The sequence below is a fragment of the Narcine bancroftii genome, chromosome 10 (genome assembly GCF_036971445.1).
Source record: "Narcine bancroftii isolate sNarBan1 chromosome 10, sNarBan1.hap1, whole genome shotgun sequence".
Lineage (NCBI taxonomy): Eukaryota > Metazoa > Chordata > Chondrichthyes > Torpediniformes > Narcinidae > Narcine > Narcine bancroftii.
The window spans coordinates 32,502,120-32,524,590 of record NC_091478.1 but is presented as its reverse complement, the minus strand read 5'-3'; the positions used below and the strand labels follow the sequence as shown (position 1 = coordinate 32,524,590).

At 35.8% G+C, this 22,471-nt stretch overlaps 1 protein-coding gene across 4 annotated transcripts in view; it reads right to left on the bottom strand.

The window, feature by feature from the left end:
- Positions 1-8,192: 8,192 nt before the first annotated feature.
- Positions 8,193-22,471, bottom strand: part of lgi1b (leucine-rich, glioma inactivated 1b) — a 71,857-nt gene continuing 57,578 nt past the window's right edge. For all 4 annotated transcript variants that reach the window (XM_069900556.1, XM_069900553.1, XM_069900555.1 and 1 more), the window contains 5 exons: positions 22,366-22,437; positions 18,975-19,046; positions 11,245-11,414; positions 9,908-10,072; positions 8,193-9,822 (listed from right to left, as the gene is read on the bottom strand). In XM_069900556.1, the coding sequence (XP_069756657.1) occupies positions 9,002-9,822; positions 9,908-10,072; positions 11,245-11,414; positions 18,975-19,046; positions 22,366-22,437 (1,300 nt within the window). In that variant the 3' untranslated portion in view covers positions 8,193-9,001. The remainder of the gene's footprint in view (positions 9,823-9,907; positions 10,073-11,244; positions 11,415-18,974; positions 19,047-22,365; positions 22,438-22,471) is intronic.

Sequence of the window (22,471 nt, the reverse complement as noted above, 5' to 3'; positions counted from 1 at the left end):
GAGCTTCAAGGATAGAGAAACGATCTTAAAATTTGCTTATGAAAATACTCGAAACTCTGGTTCTCCCTTGAAATGGGACAATGCAGAGATCATGTTCTTCCAGGACTTTAGTAACCCGGTGATTCAAAGACGACAATTTGACATGGTCTAGAGGGAACTCCAAGTACTTTAAGTATACAATACAGTACCCAACAACGTTGAGAGTGGGCATTTCCGAAGGCAATAGAAGATATTTTAAATTGAAAGAAGTGGAAGAATTTATTCAACAACTAAGAAGAGGAACAGCGAAACCGATGGTGAAAGACTGATGTAAATAAGATATTTAAGGACATAGTAAAGTTTTATTTTTTTGTGTGGTGGTCATCTCCCTTCTTTCTAATAAGTTTGCTAGTTTGCATTTTTTGTACTGAAGGACCATGTTAAATCCCATTTCATGGATAACTCTGTTTCATTTGTCTTGATTCAAACCTATACATGCTACCATTCCCAGTGATTGCATCCTTTCTCTCCAAGCAATACAAGATAAGCTATCATAAATAACATTAACTTGGAGGTTACTGAGCTCAGATATTAACTATGAATTCCATGTAGCATTCAGAAATTAAAGATACTCCAGATCAATCTTGCATATTCATAAAAATTGCAAAGGCTTCCTACCTTGAGCACATTTTCAATCTGGCTTGTTAGGACAGTGTAGTCCATGTGGGGTAAAAATGAAGCAATATTGGAATGTTTTTCTCAACTAGATAACATTGCAATTCTCTAGACACAGGTAAAGGCATATGCCAATTACTTCACTGTTGGTTTTGTAGTGTAGTGGCAGCCACTTTTCCAAAATATTTTAGTCAAGGTCAAACATAGTTCAAGTATTTGGATGATTCACAAAGCAGAGTATGGATAATGAAATCTTATTACCAGTAGTAACACTTTAGTCACAATTTAGCTCCTGTAAATGTAATTTCTTTATTAGGTATCTGTTAATAAACTCACTTTCAAGGCAAATAATGTTGATTTTGTAAATGCCTCTGGAAACATTATAAAGTGAGTTAATATTTCAATGCTTACCATTAAAATTAGTACTGTATGTTGAACAGCCTTGCAAAGCATTCCATGGCAGCTCCTAGTTGAACATGTCTTTGTTCCTTCTTTCCCACTGCTTCCACATGAGACAATGATTACTTCCTTCAATTTAGTATTCTCTTGTTTTTGCTCATGACATGGTCTCCTCTCACTGGACCAGACTGAGGGATCACATTGTAGAAGAGACTTTTAGTCATTTATTGTATTAGCTACCTATAACTTTCATTTTCTACTCTGCTGGTTTACTGTGCCATTCTAATGAAGCTCAATCTAAATTCAAAGGAGAGCTTCTCATTTTTTTCATCAGAAACAACTGACTCTAGATTGAGTTCAGAATTTTCAGTCATCATTCTGCTACTTGAGGGTGCATGTCACCTTGAGCTATCTTGTGCCTCTTTTATTTGCCACATTACAATTGCCTTTGCGGGGGTGGGGGGGGGGGGGCATGGCAAGATGGTATAGAAGGAAGACATGTGTTCCACCTCTCCCCAGCTGGATCATTAAATACCCAGTTTTTTAATAGTTTAAAAGTGATTAAAAATAAGATTTACAATTATTAAAATACAGTGCTTTATGATGGCATCTACTGTGAAAAAGCCTAAACCTCAGCTTCAGAAAAAATTACCGTATAAAAGTGCAGAAGAATTGAGGCCTACCTTTACTGCTGAATCCACGGAGTCGTCATTGGGAATCTCCAAGCCTCAGAGGACTCCAACCCGTTCGATTTTGACTCCGGTGCCAATCCTGCATTCGCAAGATGGCGCCGGCACAACAGTGAATTTGGCCGTTGCTGTCCTGCATCCACGTGAAAAAGTCATGCGCGCGGGTGGCATGGCCGACAAGGGGACCCGCGACCTTGCTGGGCGGCCCAGTGGCGCACAGAGTAGCGTCAGAAGATGCCTCTGCACGTCCAACGGCTTCGCCTGGCCTGCGTGTAGCATCGCGGGCCCAGGAGTTATTGGAGAAAATCAGCGCTGTGGGGGAGCCTGAGCGTCGGCATCCCGAAGAGATCGGGGTACCGGTGGCAGGTGCCCAGACCCGCAACCGTTCAGTTAAGGGAACTGTGCTGACTGAAGAAGAAGAATTTACCTTTTTGGAGGAGCTTGCTGTTACAGAGAGTGAATCCCAAAAAGTGGAACTGGAATCTGGACTGGATTCAGTGTTTACTGTTTTGGAAGGGATTGCTGGTCAAATACAGCAAATGCATAGCATGTCAAAACAAATATCAACTCAAATGACTCAACGATTTATGGAGATGAAAATAAAAATGAACACTTTGTGTGATGAGATGTCAACTGTGAAACAAGAAATGACTAGTTAAGTGATATTAATAAATGTATACAATCAGTAGATACTGTGCAAGATAATTTTAAGAAAAATGAAACAGCTTTCTCTGAGTGTCAAACTCAGACAAAAAATAGAAAAAGTGCAAGGTTCTTTTGTAGATTGGGGGATTCAGAAAAGAGATTTAATGAAGAAGATTGATTCATTGGAAAATCGAAGTCAGAGGAATAATGTGAAAATAGTTGGTCTCCCAGAGGATATGGAAGATGCTGATCCTATAAAAAATTTTAAGCACTGAATCCCAGGGGTGCTGGGTAAGGAATCTTTTCCTGAAGGTTTGGAATTGGACAGAGCTCATAAGGCTTTGAGAAGGAGACCACTAACAGGACAAACACAAGAGTGGTTTTGATTTGTTGTTTAAAATATCAAGATCGTGAAATTGTTCTACGTATGGCAGTACAGAATGCAAGACAGAATCGATCCACATTGATGGTGCAACATAATATGGTGTTATTTTATTTGAGTCAGGAGGTTATTAGAAGATGATGAGAATTTAATACAGCTAAAGATGTCTTGTGGCAAAAAGGCTATAAGTTTGCTTTTTTGTTATCCTGCAATTTTGAAGGTTTTCTATGGCAATTTTTAATCTCAATTTTTTGAGAATGATCATGATGCTTTGGATTTTGCTAATTCCTTGCCGGAATTGCAAAGAAATGGATCTCCTCCTCAATTATCTCCTAAGAGGAGAGTGAATGGAAGTGGAAATGGACATGGGAATGGAAAATATGGAAAGAATGGAAGGAAAGAAGAGTTGACACAGAGTCTTATTGATGTTGAAGATCCGGAGCAAGCAACGGGCTTAGAATCATTGGGGTGAATATGTGGACTATATTTGAATGTGTTTGATTAAATAATCAGTAAGTATCTGGCTGGTGGGGGTGGAAGTATCTGGCTGGTGGGGTTGGATGATGCTGGAAACTTTGACAGTCATCTGCCACTAGTGGGTATACCACACCCAGTATTTTAGAGTATTACTACCTTTGGGTGTTTTTTTTTGTATAATCTTTTTTTTTACATTTGATTGTTTTGTTGTTGTTTTGTCATTTTTATATTTGTCTTGAGGGAGTTTTTCTTTCTTGAAAGTATTGTAGAGGGGAGCATTATTTTATAGTGTATATTTACATTCATTAGTAGTTCAAAGAAATGTCTCAATTGAATTTTGCAACTTTTAATGTTCAGGGGTAAATAATCCAATCAAGAGAAAGAGAATATTGGCTTATATAAAAAAATTAAAATTGATAATGCTTTTTTTCAAGAAACACATTTGACTGAGAAAGAACATTTGAAATTGAAAAGGGATTGGGTTGGCCATGTTTTTGCATCTTCTTTTAATTCTAAGGTGAGGGGAGTAGCGATTTTGGTCCATAAAAATTTACCTTTTGAATTGGAATCCTCAGAAGGGTATGCTGGTAGGGCGTTAAGAATGAATTGTAAATTTTTTGATGAATCGTGGATTTGTTGAATCTTTATGCCCCTAATATAGATGATGAGTGATTTATCTCAGAAGCTTTTTTTATAGTTAACTCAAGCTAATGAAATTTTTTTAATTGGTGGTGATTTTAATTGTGTTCTCAACCCTTTATTGGATAGAAACCCAAAGAGTATAAGGAAATCAAAGATGGCAACACAAATTAATGCATTAATGAAAGATTTAAATTTGGTGGCTATTTGGAGAAAAGTTAACCCTACAGAGAAGGATTTTTCTTTTTATTCTTCGAGACATGATTCATTTTCTATAATTGACTTATTTTTGGTATTAGCGCATTTACAAGGTAGAGTATTACGAGCTGAATATAAAAGTTAAGTTATATCAGAACATTCATTATTACTTTTTTCCTGTGAAAGTTCGCAGGTAATGTGTCCATCGTTTCGATGGAGGTTTAATGCAATGTTATTGAAAAAAACAGAATTTGTTATTTTTGTTAAAGAGTTGATTTCTTTGTTTTTGTCTGAAAATGTTAAGTCTGTGGATAGTCATTTTGTAATATGGGATGCTTTAAAGGCTTATTTGAGAAGGCAGATCATTAATTATTCTACAAAAGTTAAGAAACAATATATGGCAGAAAGTTTAGAGTTAGAAAATAAGATTGCTGAGTTAAAGAAGGATTTTCAGAAGGGGGTAACAGAAGATTTAAAAAATTGCATTGGAGTGGTTGAAGTTGTATTATAATACTTTACAAACTTATCAGTTTGAGCGCTTAATTAATCAATCTAAACAACGCTATTATGAGTTGGGGGGAAAGGGCTCATAAAGTACTTGCTTCGCAATTGTAGACTGAACAGACATCTCAGATTATTAATGCCATTAAAAAGAATTGAATAATAACATAAGCCTCAGGAAACTAATGACCAATTTTACTCATTTTATCAAAAATTATATACTTCTGAGGGGAAACTGGATAATGGGTTTATTGATTCTTATTTATCTAAATTAAAGTTGTTGGTATTAGATGGAATTGATTCCAGGAATTGGAGTCTCCTTTTACGGATTTTGAAATTAAGGAAGCTATTCAGGAAATGCCAAATGGAAAGTCCCCAGGGGTCGATGGATTTTCTGTGGAATTTTATAAAAATATTTTATGATGATTTATGTAATGAATTTGAAGAGGAGCTGAATCAAGTTACTGAAGATCAGAAGCTACCAGAATACTGTTCGAGTGCTTTAATAACTGTTATTCTGAAAAAAGATAGAGATCCATTGAAAGTGTCTTCGTATAGACCTATTTCTTTATTAAATGTGGATTATAAAATTATAGCAAAAGTATTAGCTAATAGACTCACTAAATATTTACCTAAATTGGTACATATCGACCAAACAGGTTTTATTAAAAATAGAAATGCATCAGACAATATACTTCAATTAATTACTTTGATCAATGCACATTGAAAGCAACCTAACCATCCTATGGTGGTTACATTAGATGCAGAAAAAGCTTTTGATAGGGTTGAGTGGAATTTTTTATTTAAGGTATTAGAGAAATTTATATTTGGCCCTTTTTTTATTGTTAGGGTTAAGGCTTTATATACGAACCCGATGGCTAGAGTGGTGATGAATGGACAGATTTCTTTACCATTTAAATTGACTCGTTCATCTCGACAGGGCTGCCCATTGTCACCAGCCTTATTTGCATTGGTTACTGAACTGTTGGCTCAAGCTATTAGACAAAATGAAGAAATTAGAGGGATGTATGTTAAGAATGAAGAATATAAAATTAATCTATATGTGGATGACGTATTAGTATATTTAACAGAATGTTCGTTGAAACAATTGCAAGAGTGTTTGTTGAAATTTGGAGAATTATCAGGATATAAAGTTAATTGGGACAAAAGTGAAATTTTACCCATTGAAGTGGGAGATTATTCTGAATTTAAAACAATTACAAAATTAAGATGGACAAGTAAAATTAAATATCTAGGTGTATTTGTGTATCAATCATTATATCCATTAAATGATGTACCTATATTAAGATGGATTAAAGCAGATTTGATTAAGTGGTAAGATCTTCCATTAACTTTAATTGGTCGGGTTAATTGTATTAAAATAAATATTTTTTCCATGAATCCAATATTTATTTCAGTCACTACCTTGTTTACTTTCTAAGGGTTGTTTTCAGGATTTGAATAAAGCAGTGAGAGAGTTTTTATGGAAAGGTAAAATAGCTCGAACGGGGTTGCATAGACTTATATGGAAATATGCACTGGGTGAATTACAACTACCACATTTTCAAAATTATTATGAAGCGGCCTAGTTGAAGTTCATAAGTAGATTGATGGATTTAGATCAGCCTCCTAGCTGGGCTAAAGTGGAGATGGCATGTATTCCTAGGGTTGAAATACATTAATTTATATTTCATTGGGATCTGAATTTGTTATAGCAGTATGATATGCTGATATTGAAACATTTTATTAAAGATTTGGCTAAAAAAAAATAGGATGTTAGGGTCTAAAAATAAATTATTTATTTTAACCCCATTGTATAATAATCAGCTTATTCCCTTTTCAATGTTTAACAATCATTTAAAGATTTGGGATTCTAAAGGTATAAAGACAATACAAGATTGTTTTGTAGAGGGGCAATTTCTTTCTTTTAATCAATTGTAAGATTTGATATTTCTGTCAATTCCTTCTTTGCATATTATCAACTTAGAGCTTTGATAAAAGATAACTATAGTAAAGAGATGATTTTACCTACTTTGTCCAGATTTGAATCTTTGATTTCTTCTATTCCAAAAAAGGACTATATTTCAGTTATGTATAATTTGTTACAAGATAGTATCAAAAAGCCAGACTGGGAAAAATCTAAACTTAAATGGGAGAGTAATTTAGTATTTATTTTTCCTGAAGAAGATTGGGCAAGTATGTGTCAAGACAATTGTAATTAAATTGACTGATGTGTGTTATAAATGGTTAATTATAATTTTTTACATCAATTGTATTTGACCCTGGAAAAGTTTTAAAATTATGGATTTAGTCATTTGGATTTTTGTTTTAGATGTGGTTCATGTATTGGAACTTTTTTACATGTTGTATGAAATTGTATTAAAGTTCAATCATTTTGGCAAGGTATTAAAATAGTTTTTGGAGAAATTATATAATTTTATACTACTGTTAGATCCAACTATTTTCTTGTTGGGAAATTTAAATTCATTAAGAGGACTGGGATTGGATAAAATTCAAATTGCCTTTGTATGTTTGGTATTATCCGTAGCGCGTAAATGTGTTGCAATTACCTGGAAGGATGATACTGAGATTAATATAGCTCGTTACCATAATGAATTGAAGCTATGTGTTGTTATGGAAAAAATTACCTATATTTTACATGATAATTATTCTTTCTTTGTTAGTAAGTGGTATCCGTATTTGAATTATATGCATTTAGATACATTTTGAAATGTTATTAACATTTATAGTAGTTTTTTATATATATATATAACTTATATAAATTTTTTGGCTCCCCTTAAGGGAGTTGGCTGGAGGGGTGTTAATGTAAAATTTTCTTTGATTATTTCTATACTGAATTCTACGTTTTTGTTATCTTTTCAATAAAGTTTGCAAAAAAAAACAATTGCCTTTGCTTTGAAGAATTATCCCTTGGTCATTTAAGCTCCCCTATCTTGTGCCATAACCCTTGTATATTGTCTTCCTCTCCAGCTTTCATTGCCCCTGTATGTCTTGAGCCTGCTACGTATTGAAATGGTGGGGTCATTGGTTGGTGGGAATTTGTTCAGTTATTCTCCATAGATGCTCCTCCCACTAATTTCCAGCATTCTCCTTCTGTATTTAAGAGTTTGTATTTTCCAGGTTGACTTACATGGCTAAGTTATTAAAAATTGATTCTGGCTTTAACAGAACAGATTTAACAGGTTGGCCCTGCCAATCAAAATACCAAGAAAAACATTTGTATCATGAGACTTTCCAATGTGCCAAAAAAATATTAATTACAGAGCTATTTGGAAATGATTTCCAAATCTCACAGGAAAACAATTGCACACTTTCTAAATATTTAAAATTCCCTCTCTTCAGTGAAAAATACATTGACCAGACTTGTTGCTGGTGGTTCATGACTTTAAAATCAAAGGATTTATAATAAAGTTGAGTCTGCAAAATAAACGCATAGCTGTGTTTTTTTTAAATAGACCCTTAGCAGATTAATTTATACACCTGTTATCATAACAGGATTCTGAAAAAAAATGCACAATTAATCAAGGTATAGTTTTCAACAGCAATTTTAAAAAATCCTATAAAAATGCACTCAGTGCATATTCATATTCTATTTGTATACAGCATTATCTTTATTTCTAAAACTAGGTTAGATTTCTTACAAATAGTTCAGAGGAAATTTATTTCAATGATTATTCATTTATCTAACAATATCATAAACAGTATGGCAGTGATTGGGAGTGACATGAAATACTGGGAAGAATACACAATGTATGGTTATATTATAAATTCATTCAAAAAGAAGACCACAAATAGAATCAACGCACAATAAGGCACATTAATAGAATGGTGTGCATTAAGCCAAAACAATTTATGCTAATATACAATAAAAGTTCGATTTTCATGCATCCTACTGTTAGCAAAGATAATTAATAAGGTTCAGTGGGTTAGGATAACAGGGAGAGGTTTGAGGCATCATCTGTTGGAGATCAAGATTTTGGTATCGAGGAAGTGCAGCTAACATGCTTCGCTAATTATTTTATAAACCTCTACGGATAGGGTATACTCGCATGAATTAAAACAACTAAGATGACCAGGTCAAATCTGATCATAGCTTAGTAGGATGATCCAACCAGTTACATTCACAGTTTCCAACCATGTATGGTAATTATGCATCAAGGTACTCAGTAAATTCCATTTTATTCAGACTGACAATTTGGTTAAGGGCTAAGCATTTTACTTAAAAGTAACATTATGGAATAGTAACCAGAATCATTGATTTCCTTGCAATGTTGACTATAACAGTCTTCATGTTAAAATAGAGCAATACAAAATCACGTGGAGCTCATTGAAATATTCATTCATATATCTAGTTTCAAAAGTCTCCTTATATTTACACAGATCTAGCTCAGCCTTCTTAGATTCCACTTGTGTCAATTAGAACATGCTCATATATTAGTGTACTTCCTTTAAAACTTGCTGCAAACAAAAAATCACGGTTGTCTGCCAATACAGAAGTAAATGCCCTTGGAGCCTGGATAAAAGCTTCATTAAACTTTACAAATTTTCTTTTGTCTGTGTTCCATTGAAAAATCTGGGTAAACGAGTAGTCATTTCCCAGAAAAGCATATTGCCAGTTATTTATTTGAAGAGGCTGTAATATCATAGATCCTCTGGATGGAAATGTCTGTACTTCCACAAACCTGGAGCCTTCCCATTTCATTACCTTAGAGTCACCAAGGAATCTTGTTAAGCAAATGTATAAGTTATCTTTGACTTTAAAATGTTTGACTGCATGTACATCTTCTGTGTCAGGAATATCAATGCGCCAAATGAATTCTTTTGTCCCTTTGTTCCACTGATAGACAATAGGCCGTTGGGAACTACTTAACAAGATTAAGTGTGGTTTGTTGCCTATTTCCATGTATTCCACATCTATATCTCTGTACCAACGATGCAGTAATTGATGAGAATAAAATCCAATTCCATTCCACTTGTAGATGGTTGTAGTTCCACCCTTTGAACTATCTGCAATAATGAAAAACCATTCTCCCTCTATTTGAAATGATTCAATGTCATTTGGTTTTCTTATTTTTAAAATATCGATATCCTGCATTTTAATAAACTTATTGGCAGAAGTATCTCTTTTATAAATGTGAGAGCCACCAAAGAGCTGGGCAACAACAATAAATAGCTGCACCTCAACGATCAATGGTTTACAGAAAATTGTTGACGTGCCTGTGTAAAGATCCAAAAAGAAATCAAAAACAATGAACAAAGAAACTAATGATTTTTCCCTAATTTAAGTGAGAGGAATTCATACCAGTGATGTTGTCAAAATTCCTAAAGACCATTTCCACATAATCCCATTCAAAGATGCTGCAGTTCCCAGCAACAGGTTGTGCAATCACCACATAAATATCACTCATGTAATTGAAGCTTTCAATTGAAATAGATTGAAATTTCAGGGTCTGATAAGGAGCAAAATCTATAAAAAGAAAAAGCACCATAGATTAATTATAACCGTCAGGATTTGATCACTCATACATGATTGAAGCTCGGATAGAAAATTAGTTTTCCTTCTTTAATTAAATAACTGCTTAAGGAAAGTTATGAGTGGATTGAAGTTTAATTATTAATTAAATGAATTTTTGTAGTGAGTTATGAGTGTTAGGAATGGACAGCAGTCAGGAAGGACATCAAGAACTAGGAGAAGTAACAATGTGCATTAGATAAAGCATATGTAGGTACCATGTACAACCTCATTTCCCACAGATAGTTGAGCAAAAGATTATCTACACTACAGTTCTTCATGAGAAAGAAGTAGGAAAGAATTCTATATGTTAAAAAGATACAAATGATTATTTTTAGAGGCCTGTTTATTCCAAAAATGTTGGGTTCTGTTATGGAAAGCTGGGTTCAAATGGATCCATCTGTACACCCTGCACTAATGTTCAATAGAGATCCATTTCTATCCCCATCATTGTAGATGAGGGGTAGACCTCACTTTGGAGAAGATAAGCAGAGATAAAGCCATGAAGAATCACCTCAATTACTCTTCCCTAATAAATTACACAAAAATCTGATCTTAACCAAAACATATCAGGAACAAGCAAATTAATCTCCTTAGATTGAGATGACAAATAGGCATGTTGAAGAGATTTTTTGTTTTGTTTTTGAGGCTGCCAGTCTAAATGCAGGAATAAAGATGCATAGTTCTTCAAGAATGCTTCAATACTTCAATACATCTGAAATGTTCTGGTTTGGCTTTGCCTATCTGAAACAATATTTAAAGAAATCAAACCATATCGAATCAAACCAGAAGTGTACATTTCCAAAATATTTGTAACCAATTTATACCTTCATCTGGGTTGCAAGATGGAGAAGGACCATCTGGGATTCAAATCCACCACAATGAACTTCTGTCAATCAATTGTATGGCAGCATAGATTATTGCATTGGAGGAATCCACTACCTTGAGCAGCCTGTCTCTCATAAGAAAAGGACTGATAGTGAAGCCATTTGCTGATGAATAGCAGAGGAAAAGTTTCAGTTTTCATTGCAATTTACAACTTTAAAGATGTGGGATAGCACCGACTGGAAATTTTAATTGTAGCTCTACTCCATGTACAAATATATCTGAGAGTCTAAATGAGTCACCTGCAATGACACAGTTAAATTCTTCGAGTGGGAGGCTGCTTATCTTTCTTCCCTTATACTGTAGTGGACTTCCGCAATTGATCTGATCAACTGTTGCAGTGGTGCTCGTCAACCATCCCACAAGCCATTTCAATTTACAACCGCAGTGGAATGAATTGCCGCCAAGTTCCCTGTGAAGAAAAGCAATTTCAATTGGTGACATGATACAAATCTCACGTTACATATTAATGTGTGGTTTTTAAAAAAAAATCAATACTATGTACAGCATTTATTTTACTAATGACTTATTGTTGCTAGTTGTGGTTCAATGGTAATATTTTTGTCTCCATGTCAGGCAATTCTATGTTCTGACAGAATTTGACAGAGCAATGGTTTCTCCAATAATTGCTCAGTTTTTAATCTCCAAACAAGCAAGCCAATTCTAGTGATCTAATTGCTGCTTTGGCTGCCAAACTTCCTAAATTGCTAAAGTCATCATATTTAAAATGCTCTATGTAACTGCATACAAAATATTTTGATATGTCTCAAGGTCAGAAAAGCAATTCATGAATGCATTTCCTTTTTTCTTTCTTCTCTACGAAAAGAAAGTTTGTTTTAGCATGAAGATAATCTATTCAAATAATAATAACTAGCAAATTATTATCATTATAACTCAATTAACTGCTGACTGGCATTTTTTTTTCTCCTTAACAGTTTACAACTATCCTTCAGTACGTCGTGGATATACCTTACTGTGAATTCAGAATATAATCTGATTTAATTCAATGCACTATTGAGGGAGGTATTGTTGGAAGTATCATCTTCTTCTACATGAAACATTTAACCAAGAGTTTATTTCTTACTCAGTTGAATGTTACTTTATAAAGAAGTGTACGGAAATTATTCAGGCTAATTTATTTTTCAGCAGTATTTCCAAAACAGATGATTTGGTTGTTCATATTATGCTGATTGTCAGAACTCAGAAAGTGGGTGGGTTGGATAGGAGTTCATTGGATAGGAAGAATCATGAAAGAAGGAGTATTTGGGTGTAATAATAGAGTGAGAGAGGATTCTGCAGGTTAGATTGTAGGGCATATGATTACAGGGGGTTGAATTCCAGGTTGGAAGACAGAAAGAGACACACACAGAATCAATACAGCATGAAAAGACCCTTTGGTTCAACTTGTCCATTGCCAACCAAGTTGGAATTCTATGCTATTCCAACTTGCCTGCATTTGGTCCATACCCTTCCAAGCCCTTCTTATCCATAGATATATCCATACATCCTTTGAAATTTTACAGTTTCTTCCAGAAGCTGATTCCAGATATAGACCAACTTCTGAGTGCAAGTGTTGCCTCTCAAGACCCTCTAAAATTTCTCCTCTCCTACCTTAGATATATGTCTTTACTTCTCGAACCAAAAACCCTGATGGAAAAAAACTGCAGGCATTCACTTTGACCATGGTCCTCATGAGTCCCCTTCCCCCTTGGGATTGCAGAAGAAAGGATTAGAAAGGATAGAATTGTTGAAAGGGGGGGGAAAAAAAATCACTGGGGCAAAAAAAAGGAGAGGAATCGCACGGGGAAGGACTGTGGGAAAGGATCGGAGGAAGAAAGGATTGCAGGGAATGAATTTCAGAGAGTTTGCATCAGAGGAGAGGATCTCAAGAGAGAGTCGAGGTTCAAAGCACGTTTATTTTGGGGATGCAAATGGGGCAACAGGGTCGAAATGCTAAATTGACCTATACACAAACACAATATTCAAGGGGTAAATATTTCTCTTTTTTCTTTTTTTTCTTTGGCTTGGCTTCGCGGACGAAGATTTATGGAGGGGGTAAAAGTCCACGTCAGCTGCAGGCTCGTTTGTGGCTGACAAGTCCGATGCGGGACAGGCAGACACGGTTGCAGCGGCTGCAGGGGAAAATTGGTTGGTTGGGGTTGGGTGTTGGGTTTTTCCTCCTTTGCCTTTTGTCAGTGAGGTGGGCTCTGCGGTCTTCTTCAAAGGAGGTTGCTGCCCGCCAAACTGTGAGGCGCCAAGATGCACGGATTGAGGCGTTATCAGCCCACTGGCGGTGGTCAATGTGGCAGGCACCAAGAGATTTCTTTAGGCAGTCCTTGTACCTTTTCTTTGGTGCACCTCTGTCACGGTGGCCAGTGGAGAGCTCGCCATATAACACGATCTTGGGAAGGCGATGGTCCTCCATTCTGGAGACGTGACCCATCCAGTGCAGCTGGATCTTCAGCAGCGTGGACTTGATGCTGTCGACCTCTGCCATCTCGAGTACTTCGACGTTAGGGATGAAAGCGCTCCAATGGATGTTGAGGATGGAGCGGAGACAACGCTGGTGGAAGCGTTCTAGGAGCTGTAGGTGATGCCGGTAGAGGACCCATGATTCGGAGCCGAACAGGAGTGTGGGTATGACAACGGCTCTGTATACGCTTATCTTTGTGAGGTTTTTCAGTTGGTTGTTTTTCCAGACTCTTTTGTGTAGTCTTCCAAAGGCGCTATTTGCCTTGGCGAGTCTGTTGTCATCTCATTGTCGATCCTTGCATCTGATGAAATGGTGCAGCCGAGATAGGTAAACTGGTTGACCGTTTTGAGTTTTGTGTGCCCGATGGAGATGTGGGGGGGCTGGTAGTCATGGTGGGGAGCTGGCTGATGGAGGACCTCAGTTTTCTTCAGGCTGACTTCCAGGCCAAACATTTTGGCAGTTTCCGCAAAGCAGGACGTCAAGCGCTGAAGAGCTGGCTCTGAATGGGCAACTAAAGCGGCATCGTCTGCAAAGAGTAGTTCACGGACAAGTTTCTCTTGTGTCTTGGTGTGAGCTTGCAGGCGCCTCAGATTGAAGGGACTGCCATCCGTGCGGTACCGGATGTAAACAGCGTCTTCATTGTTGGGGTCTTTCATGGCTTGGTTCAGCATCATGCTGAAGAAGATTTAAATATAGACTTCGGATAACAAGGGAGAAAACGACAGAAACTGGAGAAAATACTTAATTATACATACAATCAACAGTCAGAATCAAGGTGATACTACGTCCCCACATCTTGACTGGTACGGACATGGCTCTAACTAACTAACCTCAGGACTCAACCCAACCCAGTGCAAAAGGTGATACTTGCGTACCACGAGGGGTCAAAAGAGACAGAACAAAGGGGAACATGGTCCTTTATAGTTCTGCAGCCTGTATTGGGGGTCCAATCACTTGGGGCAGACTGGGCCCCGTTGGCTACTGTGGGCAATGACTCGAAGCCAAGTCCAGGGGTCAGCCTAGGTGATTCACCTGGGCCAACTGGGTGAAAGTCAGGGCTGAATCCAGGCAGGCTGTCTGGACTCCAGCACCTGGTAATTTTGATGGGCCAATCGCAAAGGTCACCTTGATGGCTTGGGGTAAGTCTTGATCTTGATTTGCATGCAATGTGTCCTCAGAATAGGAGCACAGCAGCACCACTATGTGGTGGCCACAGCCTCTCCATTATTGGATCAGAGGAAGAAAGGATTGCAGGGAATGAATTTCAGGGAGTTTGCATCAGAGGAGAGGATCTCAAGGCAGAGTAATGTAAAAATGAGTTTCACAAGGGGGAGAGGATGACAGAGTGAAAATTGTGGAAAGACAGAAAGAGAATCCAGCTGAAAAGACAATTCAGAGTTGTGATGAGTGAATGGATGGGAGCACAGATCAAAAGGGAAGTTGGATGGAGAGATGATAGGAAGGAGACAATCAGGGGTAAATGGAATGGGTGAAAAAGTGGGTGAGGATTAAATATGGGGTCAATAGCTAAAGATATCAACAGTAAGGGAAAGGTCTTGGAGACAGCATTGATGGGAACAATTTCTATCAAAGAAACTGTCTGATAGAACTGGATGCCTTTGACGGGCAGCAGCAACCCAAGGAAGTCAGGTCCTGTAAATAACAAAGAAGCAGGCTTCTTTCCTCTAGTTGAAAGTATTCCTTTTGCAAGAAATACATGCAATTTATTTCCACTGTGAACGTGCTTTACACAAATGTAACTTCCATATTTAATTTCTGAGGCAAGGTGTTGGCTCAAAAAGAATGCAGTCATCTTTTTAATCACTTCTTCTATGTTGGCACAAAATGCTGACCTACACAAAAATTTAGCAGTTGAGATCTCAAGTAAACAGTGTAAACTACTAAAACATAGTATACTTGGCTTTGCAATCAGCATTTAATAGAGTTTCATTCAAGCTTAATGTTGTCAAGCTTCAGGATAAAATATAAAAATGGATAAGAATTGGTAGAAGCTTAGAAAGCTATGGATACTTTTTAAAAGAGCTATATCAGGCAGTGGAGTGATGATGTTGTGCAGTGGTTTTCAAATTGCCCCTTAAACTCACATTCCACCTTAAGCAATCCCTTACTAATCACAGAGCCATAAGTACTCTGAGATTAGTAAAGGATTGCTTAAGGTGGTATGTGAGTGGAAAGAAAAAGGTTTGAAAACCACTGTTTTAATCATGCCTAATTGACTTGTTATGTGTACAGTTTCATAACTTCAAAGGAAATGGGCTGATTACAATTTTTCTCAAGCAAAATATTTTAGCAATAATTGGTCTAGAACAGTGGTTATCACCATTTACCAATCACAGAGCACTTATGACATAGGAATTTCTTAAGGTGGAATGTGAGTTTAGGAAGGCAGTTTGAAAACCATTCACATAAATTTTCAGCTCTACCGCTTCGACATAGGCTCAGGAAACAACATCACATCTATTAATTAAGACATTTCACAACTATCCAGGCTTAAAGTCTTCAAACAATTTCAGATCTTCATTGAATTAGTCCTATTTCATTTGCTCTTTTGCCTTGCTCTATACCCTTTTAGTCATTTAACCTATCAAACCAAGTCGCATTTATTTGTCGTTCATACCATAACCATTGCAGTGTACAGCGAAAACAAGATAGCATTTTTCTGAACCGTGAATGTGGTGATTTACATGGCTAAATTATCTCTTCCTCAATCCTATTGCAAAATTTCCCTTTTCTTCTTTTCTCTTATTCCTCTTTTCTCTGCATCTTAGAACTGTTTCCAGTTCTGTTGAAAAGTCATTGACCAGCCTGAAACTTTAATCATGATTTATCTGTCTATATACAACTTCTGCATTGCTATGTATTTAGAGCATTTCCTGTTGTTAAAGCTCTGACCACAATAGGCATTTTAACAGGCCATTTCACAACAGCCACCAATCTAGTGACGGAAAGCTGAACGAGCAGAATGTAATGGCAATAATGTAGTTTAGGCCGTTGATCTTTAGCAAAAGTACATACTGTTGGTGCAGGCATTGACTAATACAATGTTAGCTCAGCTACATTGAGCACTGGGCAGCATTCTTAGCAAGTACTGCGTGAAGTATTGGGAATACACAAGGGTCAGCAGATGGGATTTCCTGATCCCTAGACTTTAGAGAGCAAATGTTTACTTTTAGTCATGAGTTGTTTGAGTTAAGTGGTAAGAAGCCATCTCATTTTAAATGATACTACACTCCTCCCATATTTGTCCTTTCGTAAATGGAACTATTCTATTATGAGATGTGCATGTGTTGACCTAGCTAGTAGTCCAGAAAGGTTCAAGGACAATGAAAACATATCTGCTTTAAGCTGTTCGTACAATCATCGAAAGTAACTTTGAAGATAAGACAAGATATGCATTGATTAAGAGGTAGACAGGCAGTGTCATGGATTCATTTCTTGCTACTGATCTATTTCCTCAGAAATGTTCATTTCAAGCACTAAATTAATCAATACTTTTGAATAAATGATTAATTAAATAGAATTTAATGGCTCCTGGTTAAAGGTCTCTACTGCCAGTGATTAAAGGGGTCAATAGCAGAAATTGTTGAGAGCAGATTGCCACAACCTGGCAATCACATGATTCCTCCAATAAATCAAAGAACCTGAACTTTTTTATTTCAATGTTCTGACAGCTTCCTGTGCTGGTTATGTCAAAGAAATCATAAACAAATGGGGCCATTATAACCAAAGATATGAGAAACTCTGGATAGGAAACACTGTACTTTGCACCTACTTGAAGCAGGTCTACATGATTTGTCAGGAGTCTATAAATTATTGATAACTATTGAAATTATTCACTGATACACAATTTAAATCAATGTGACACTTGTTTATTTCAGAATTTTTAGGAATGAAATGATAAAGAAAACTTGTAAAATTCAAATTGATGATTGAAAATTAATCATCCTGGTGTGTCTAATTGAAAGAAAATCAGATCAAAATATTCTAAGAAACAACCATTGTCAGTTATACCTGGAACAATCTGACTTGGGACTTCAACAAAATAAGTCCTATTATTAAAATTCTATTCTTTTCTAAATCGACAGCCACTCCCTTGCAGTATTGATTTTGCCAGACCCTTCCAACCAACCTGGGACACTGTTTCTCCCCAGTCCTACTGTATAATCATTGACATTAGACTGAACCTCAGATGCTTCTGGCCCCAATTCCCAAATTACCAATTCCCTGATTTCTCTTAACACTCTTCCTCATCCGTGACTCATGCAGCTGAGCATCCACATCTTTGACATTCACAAATATTCTGGAAATATTATGTTAAGTATTTGCAATTTACAAAAATCCCAATAGTTAATTTGTGATTTTTTTTCTCCTATTGGAGAATACGATGATTTGAGATTTTATATAAAGATATTATTGGTCTTTAGTAATATTAGAAGATATGTTAAAGTTGAGGTTTGCTTCTTTTAATGTTCGAGGTTGAAACAGTTCGATGAAGCGTAAAGATGAGGGACAGCTATGGTATTGATAAGAATTCTTTGTTTCTTTATTTTTAAATTTGATCTTTGGTAAAATGTGTGTTTGGTAGCGATATGATTTTACCTGAAATGACTAAATTTGAGACTTTTCTTATGAAGGTACCAGAGAAGGGTTATATTTCATTCATGTATTAAACATTATAGGATGGTATGGATAAAAAGGGTTGGGATAAATCAAAATCTGTATAAGATTAAAATACCTTTAGATCTGATAGTATTTTTATTGGGCAGTTTGAAACCTCTGAAAGGTTTGGGATTAGATAAATTTCAACTTGCTTTTGTATATTTAGCATTATTTGTAGTGAAAAAATGTATTGTTAGTACATGGAAAGATACAAATATGATTGATATTAATAGATGGCATAATGAGATGACATACTGTTTAATAATGGAAAAAATTACGTATGTTTCGCGTGATAACTATAGCTTTTTTATTAGTAAGTGGTTGTTATATTCAGAATATTTACATTTTGATTTATGTTGATTAGATTTTAATATGTATGTTTAATTTTTCCTTAATTTTTTTTTCCTTTCTTTATGACTCTCCTTAGGAGAGCTGCCTGAAGGGGGGAGGTTTTTTTTTCGTTTTTTCTTTTTTTTTCTATAAAATATAACGTTCATGTTTTTGGTTTATTGTTGTATATGTAATTTACTATCTGTATTTTGAATGAATAAATAAAGTTTAAAAAAAATATATCCCAATTGTACACAGGAAGTCCATTTTACCACTGGAACATATGTAGGAACATTCTCGACTTGGCAGTTTGATCCTGATCAACTTCAGGATTTCTGAATTCACAAATACACTTGTACAGAAATTCTGAACTTCCTTCATGTTTCAAATGTAAATGCAGGGATATCCACACACAACTGCTCGTCTATTCTGCAAAATAATCATGTGATCTTACAGCACTAAAACAAGATACATTTCAGGAGTTCTTACACATTGGTTAATGCATCTAGATCTTTGAACAAGTCTTTAGGAAGTGTTTGAAGATTATTATTCGCCAAACTTCTGTTGAAAGCAAAAACAAATAGAAGACAAATATCAGTAAGATAAAATTCTTGAACTATTAAGTCTTAAGTCATTCATTAAGACCATTTGTAGGAATATATATTATGTACTTAATATTGTATTATTCTGTGCAGATAAATTGCGCATAATTAAATGAGATTGATCATAATGGCTGTCTGAATCTGGAGATCAAGCAATTGAAATAAAAGCTTATCTCAGAAAGAATGGAGAAATACATTTAAAGAAGATATGATTATCCAGTTGATGTCACAAGGGGGAACTACTGGTACATGTGTATGATAAACAATGTGAACTGATGTATAAAAGATTGTTGATTTTTGAGTAAGAGATCTGATTTCAATATTGAGCTATCTATTCTTGTCTATTAAACACAGGGATGACTCCAATGTACTAGTAGTTCATTTAGGATGCAGCAGTGGGAAAATAATGAATATCATCTTAACTGTAAGGATGGTTTAACCTAAAATTTAGCCTCAAGAAGGAAACTGTTAGTGTTTAGCTGAGATTAATTTTAAAATGTCAAAATGATATTGATTTTCAATGCTAATTTATTTATATCAAGCATATCTCCATTCAAATTGTCCTCATTTGCACTCAAGGTCTAACAAAATATTTACTATGAAAATATAATTAATGTACAGAAATTAAAATTTTGGTGCATAAAAATTGAAAATGGAATTGAATTTGCCAAGTTCTGAAAGAATGTATCAGAATATAAAATCCTCATTTGATGTCAATGAATTAGATTGAGCAACCATCAGGAAAAGGTTTGTTATGAATTTAACCCCAAAATATCAGCTACCTCCCAGTAAACCTACAACCTAGTATGTAGTTCTAACAGTAATTGTGAATCATAAAGCTTCACATGCTAACAACCTGAAATAAAACCAGAAACACTGGAAATACTCAACATGTGGAAAGAGAAATAGAGTTCATGTTTAATCAGAACTGGTACTAGTGATGGTTCTTCAATCTAAAATGTTAGCTCTTTTCCTCCTTTTGCAGATGCTCCATGACCTGCCGGGTGTTCTGAGTATTATCTGTTTTTATCTCCACATTATGTGCCCTGCTCTTTGAGCTAACTTGGTCTAATATTGAACTAAATTATAGTAACTTTTACAATGCAGATCTCTCTCAGTAACACATGAACCCAGTAACCCATGAAAGCATCATTTCAGATAGTGGGTTCAAATCCTAGATCGAGATGTGATCAGGAGATCTGATTGGAAAGCAATTGCTGACTCAAGCTGGTGAGAAGTAAATTTGGAAATGGGAAATAGAATTAATGGCATGGAGACTGGCCTTTTTCTATACCATTGGAAAATGTAAGAAATATTTTGTTCATTTTGATTCCAGAAGGCACTAAATGGACAGCAACTAGAAATAGAATATAGGATTGCTCATCAGATGGCCCTCTGGATTAGTAAGTGACTACAGTTTTGGAGATAGATAGTTGTTGTATCAGGTCAGAAGCTCCATGGTTAAGATAGTGACCTGGGCTCGAAACACCGTGTCTGTGCGGGTTTCCCGAGGTGCTCCAGTTTCCTCCCATCCTTCCATACATAGGGGGTTGTAGGCTAATTGGGGTATTAAGGCAGCATGGGCTTGTAGGCCAGAAGAGCTGTATGTTCAAATTAAATTAAAATTAAAATGACCTTTCATAAAGATTAGGATTATACCATTAATTAAATCATTCAGAAATTTGCAAATAATACACAGGTATAATTTAGTCATTTGTACAATGATTAAGGGGAAATCAGCCTATGTTTAGCAAATGTATTTCTTTGTAGATAAATACACAGTTTCCCAATAAATGTGGGAAAATCAGAGGACTGGAAATGAAACAATATCCATAAAAGCAAAAGATTAGGTGCTATTGGTCACAAAACCAACAATACGCTCTTCCTGAAAATATGCCCTTCATATGTCTCGTGTTCAAGAAAGCCCCATAAAAGATACTTGGGCAAATCTTGCTGGTTGGATTCAGTGGTTCTTGCTGGAACAGCCAATATTTAACTATTTTAACCTCAGTAAGTCACAGACTTCAATGCATGCAGTGTCGAAAACCTAAGTCTGAGACTTATTGACTGATAGGTAAAGAAAATACATTCTGCAATTATACACTACAAAGGTGTGACTTTATGTAACTTCTTAAATACATGAATCTTTACCGATTTCATTCAAGATTCAATTTATTGTCGTGTAATGAAAACAGTGTCATATTACACAAAATTGCTTTTGTCTGCTTACAGCAGACAGATTTGCCATCGGCAGAAATTGCCTGAAGCGCCTATGATTCTATGCCAATAGATAAGGAGGAAAAGGAGAAGATTTTTAATTATTCTATTTCAATTTATATTTTTAATTATGTATATATTGTAGCGGCCTGCTAACTGGGATGCAACCCAGTACAGAAAATGGTCGTTGAATGCGGCAACCGCGCAGATCCCACAGGGGCCAATGACCTTCATCCCAGGTGACCAACCCCATGGCAGGAAACAGCAAGCAATGGCGGGAACACCACCCGGTCAGTGATAGGCACTGTCACGACATCACTTCTGACGTCAGCAGCGAGGAATGAATATAAGCAGAGCTGCCAGTGCAATAACTCAGTCTTCGACCGACTCCTCGTGTGTGTGTCTTCTTTCCACACTTCTCAGTAGAGCGCACGTTGTAATATCTTGCATATGTTTTAAATGTTTTAAGATTTTAATGGCTTTTATTTTTTAATTATTTTGTTTCAATGTTATGTTTTTCTAATGTTTCAGAAACTTGGTTCCTTGCAGCTTTATTTGGAAGGAAAACTCCCCTAGCCTTGACATTTGCAAAGCTTGAGGAACAATCTAGAGAAAGGCTTTCTCCATTTTGCCACATGAAGGCCCATTGCAGTCTACAGTTTGCTTTTGAAGAATTATTTCTTGTAACAGAGGGCAGCTGTCTCAGGGCTCAGGCAACTGATGGTGTCCAGCACAATCTGGCCATATGAAATAGGATAAAGAGCCAGAGATCCCTTTTTCCCAATCTCAATGACATTAGGAACAACAAATTAATCAATGTGGGTAAACCATTTCACACTTAAATCTAGTTAATATGCATTTAAGAAATTAATTTCAAGATTATATATCACAATATAATTGAGCAAAAGCAAGTTAATTAGCAAAAACAGAAACATTGTGCATAATTAAATAATAAACAAAGGAGTAAATTTAACCCTAATAACTACAATGCTTTTGTATTTAATTTTAAATTCTGAAAACATCATTAATGTTTTACTGATTAAATAAAGTGAAGTACTTACAAATGAGTAAGGGTCTGAAGCCCTCTGAGAGCATGTCTTGAAATGGATTGGATGTTATTATTCTCAATAAAACTAGAGGAAAAATGCATTATTACAAATTATTTAC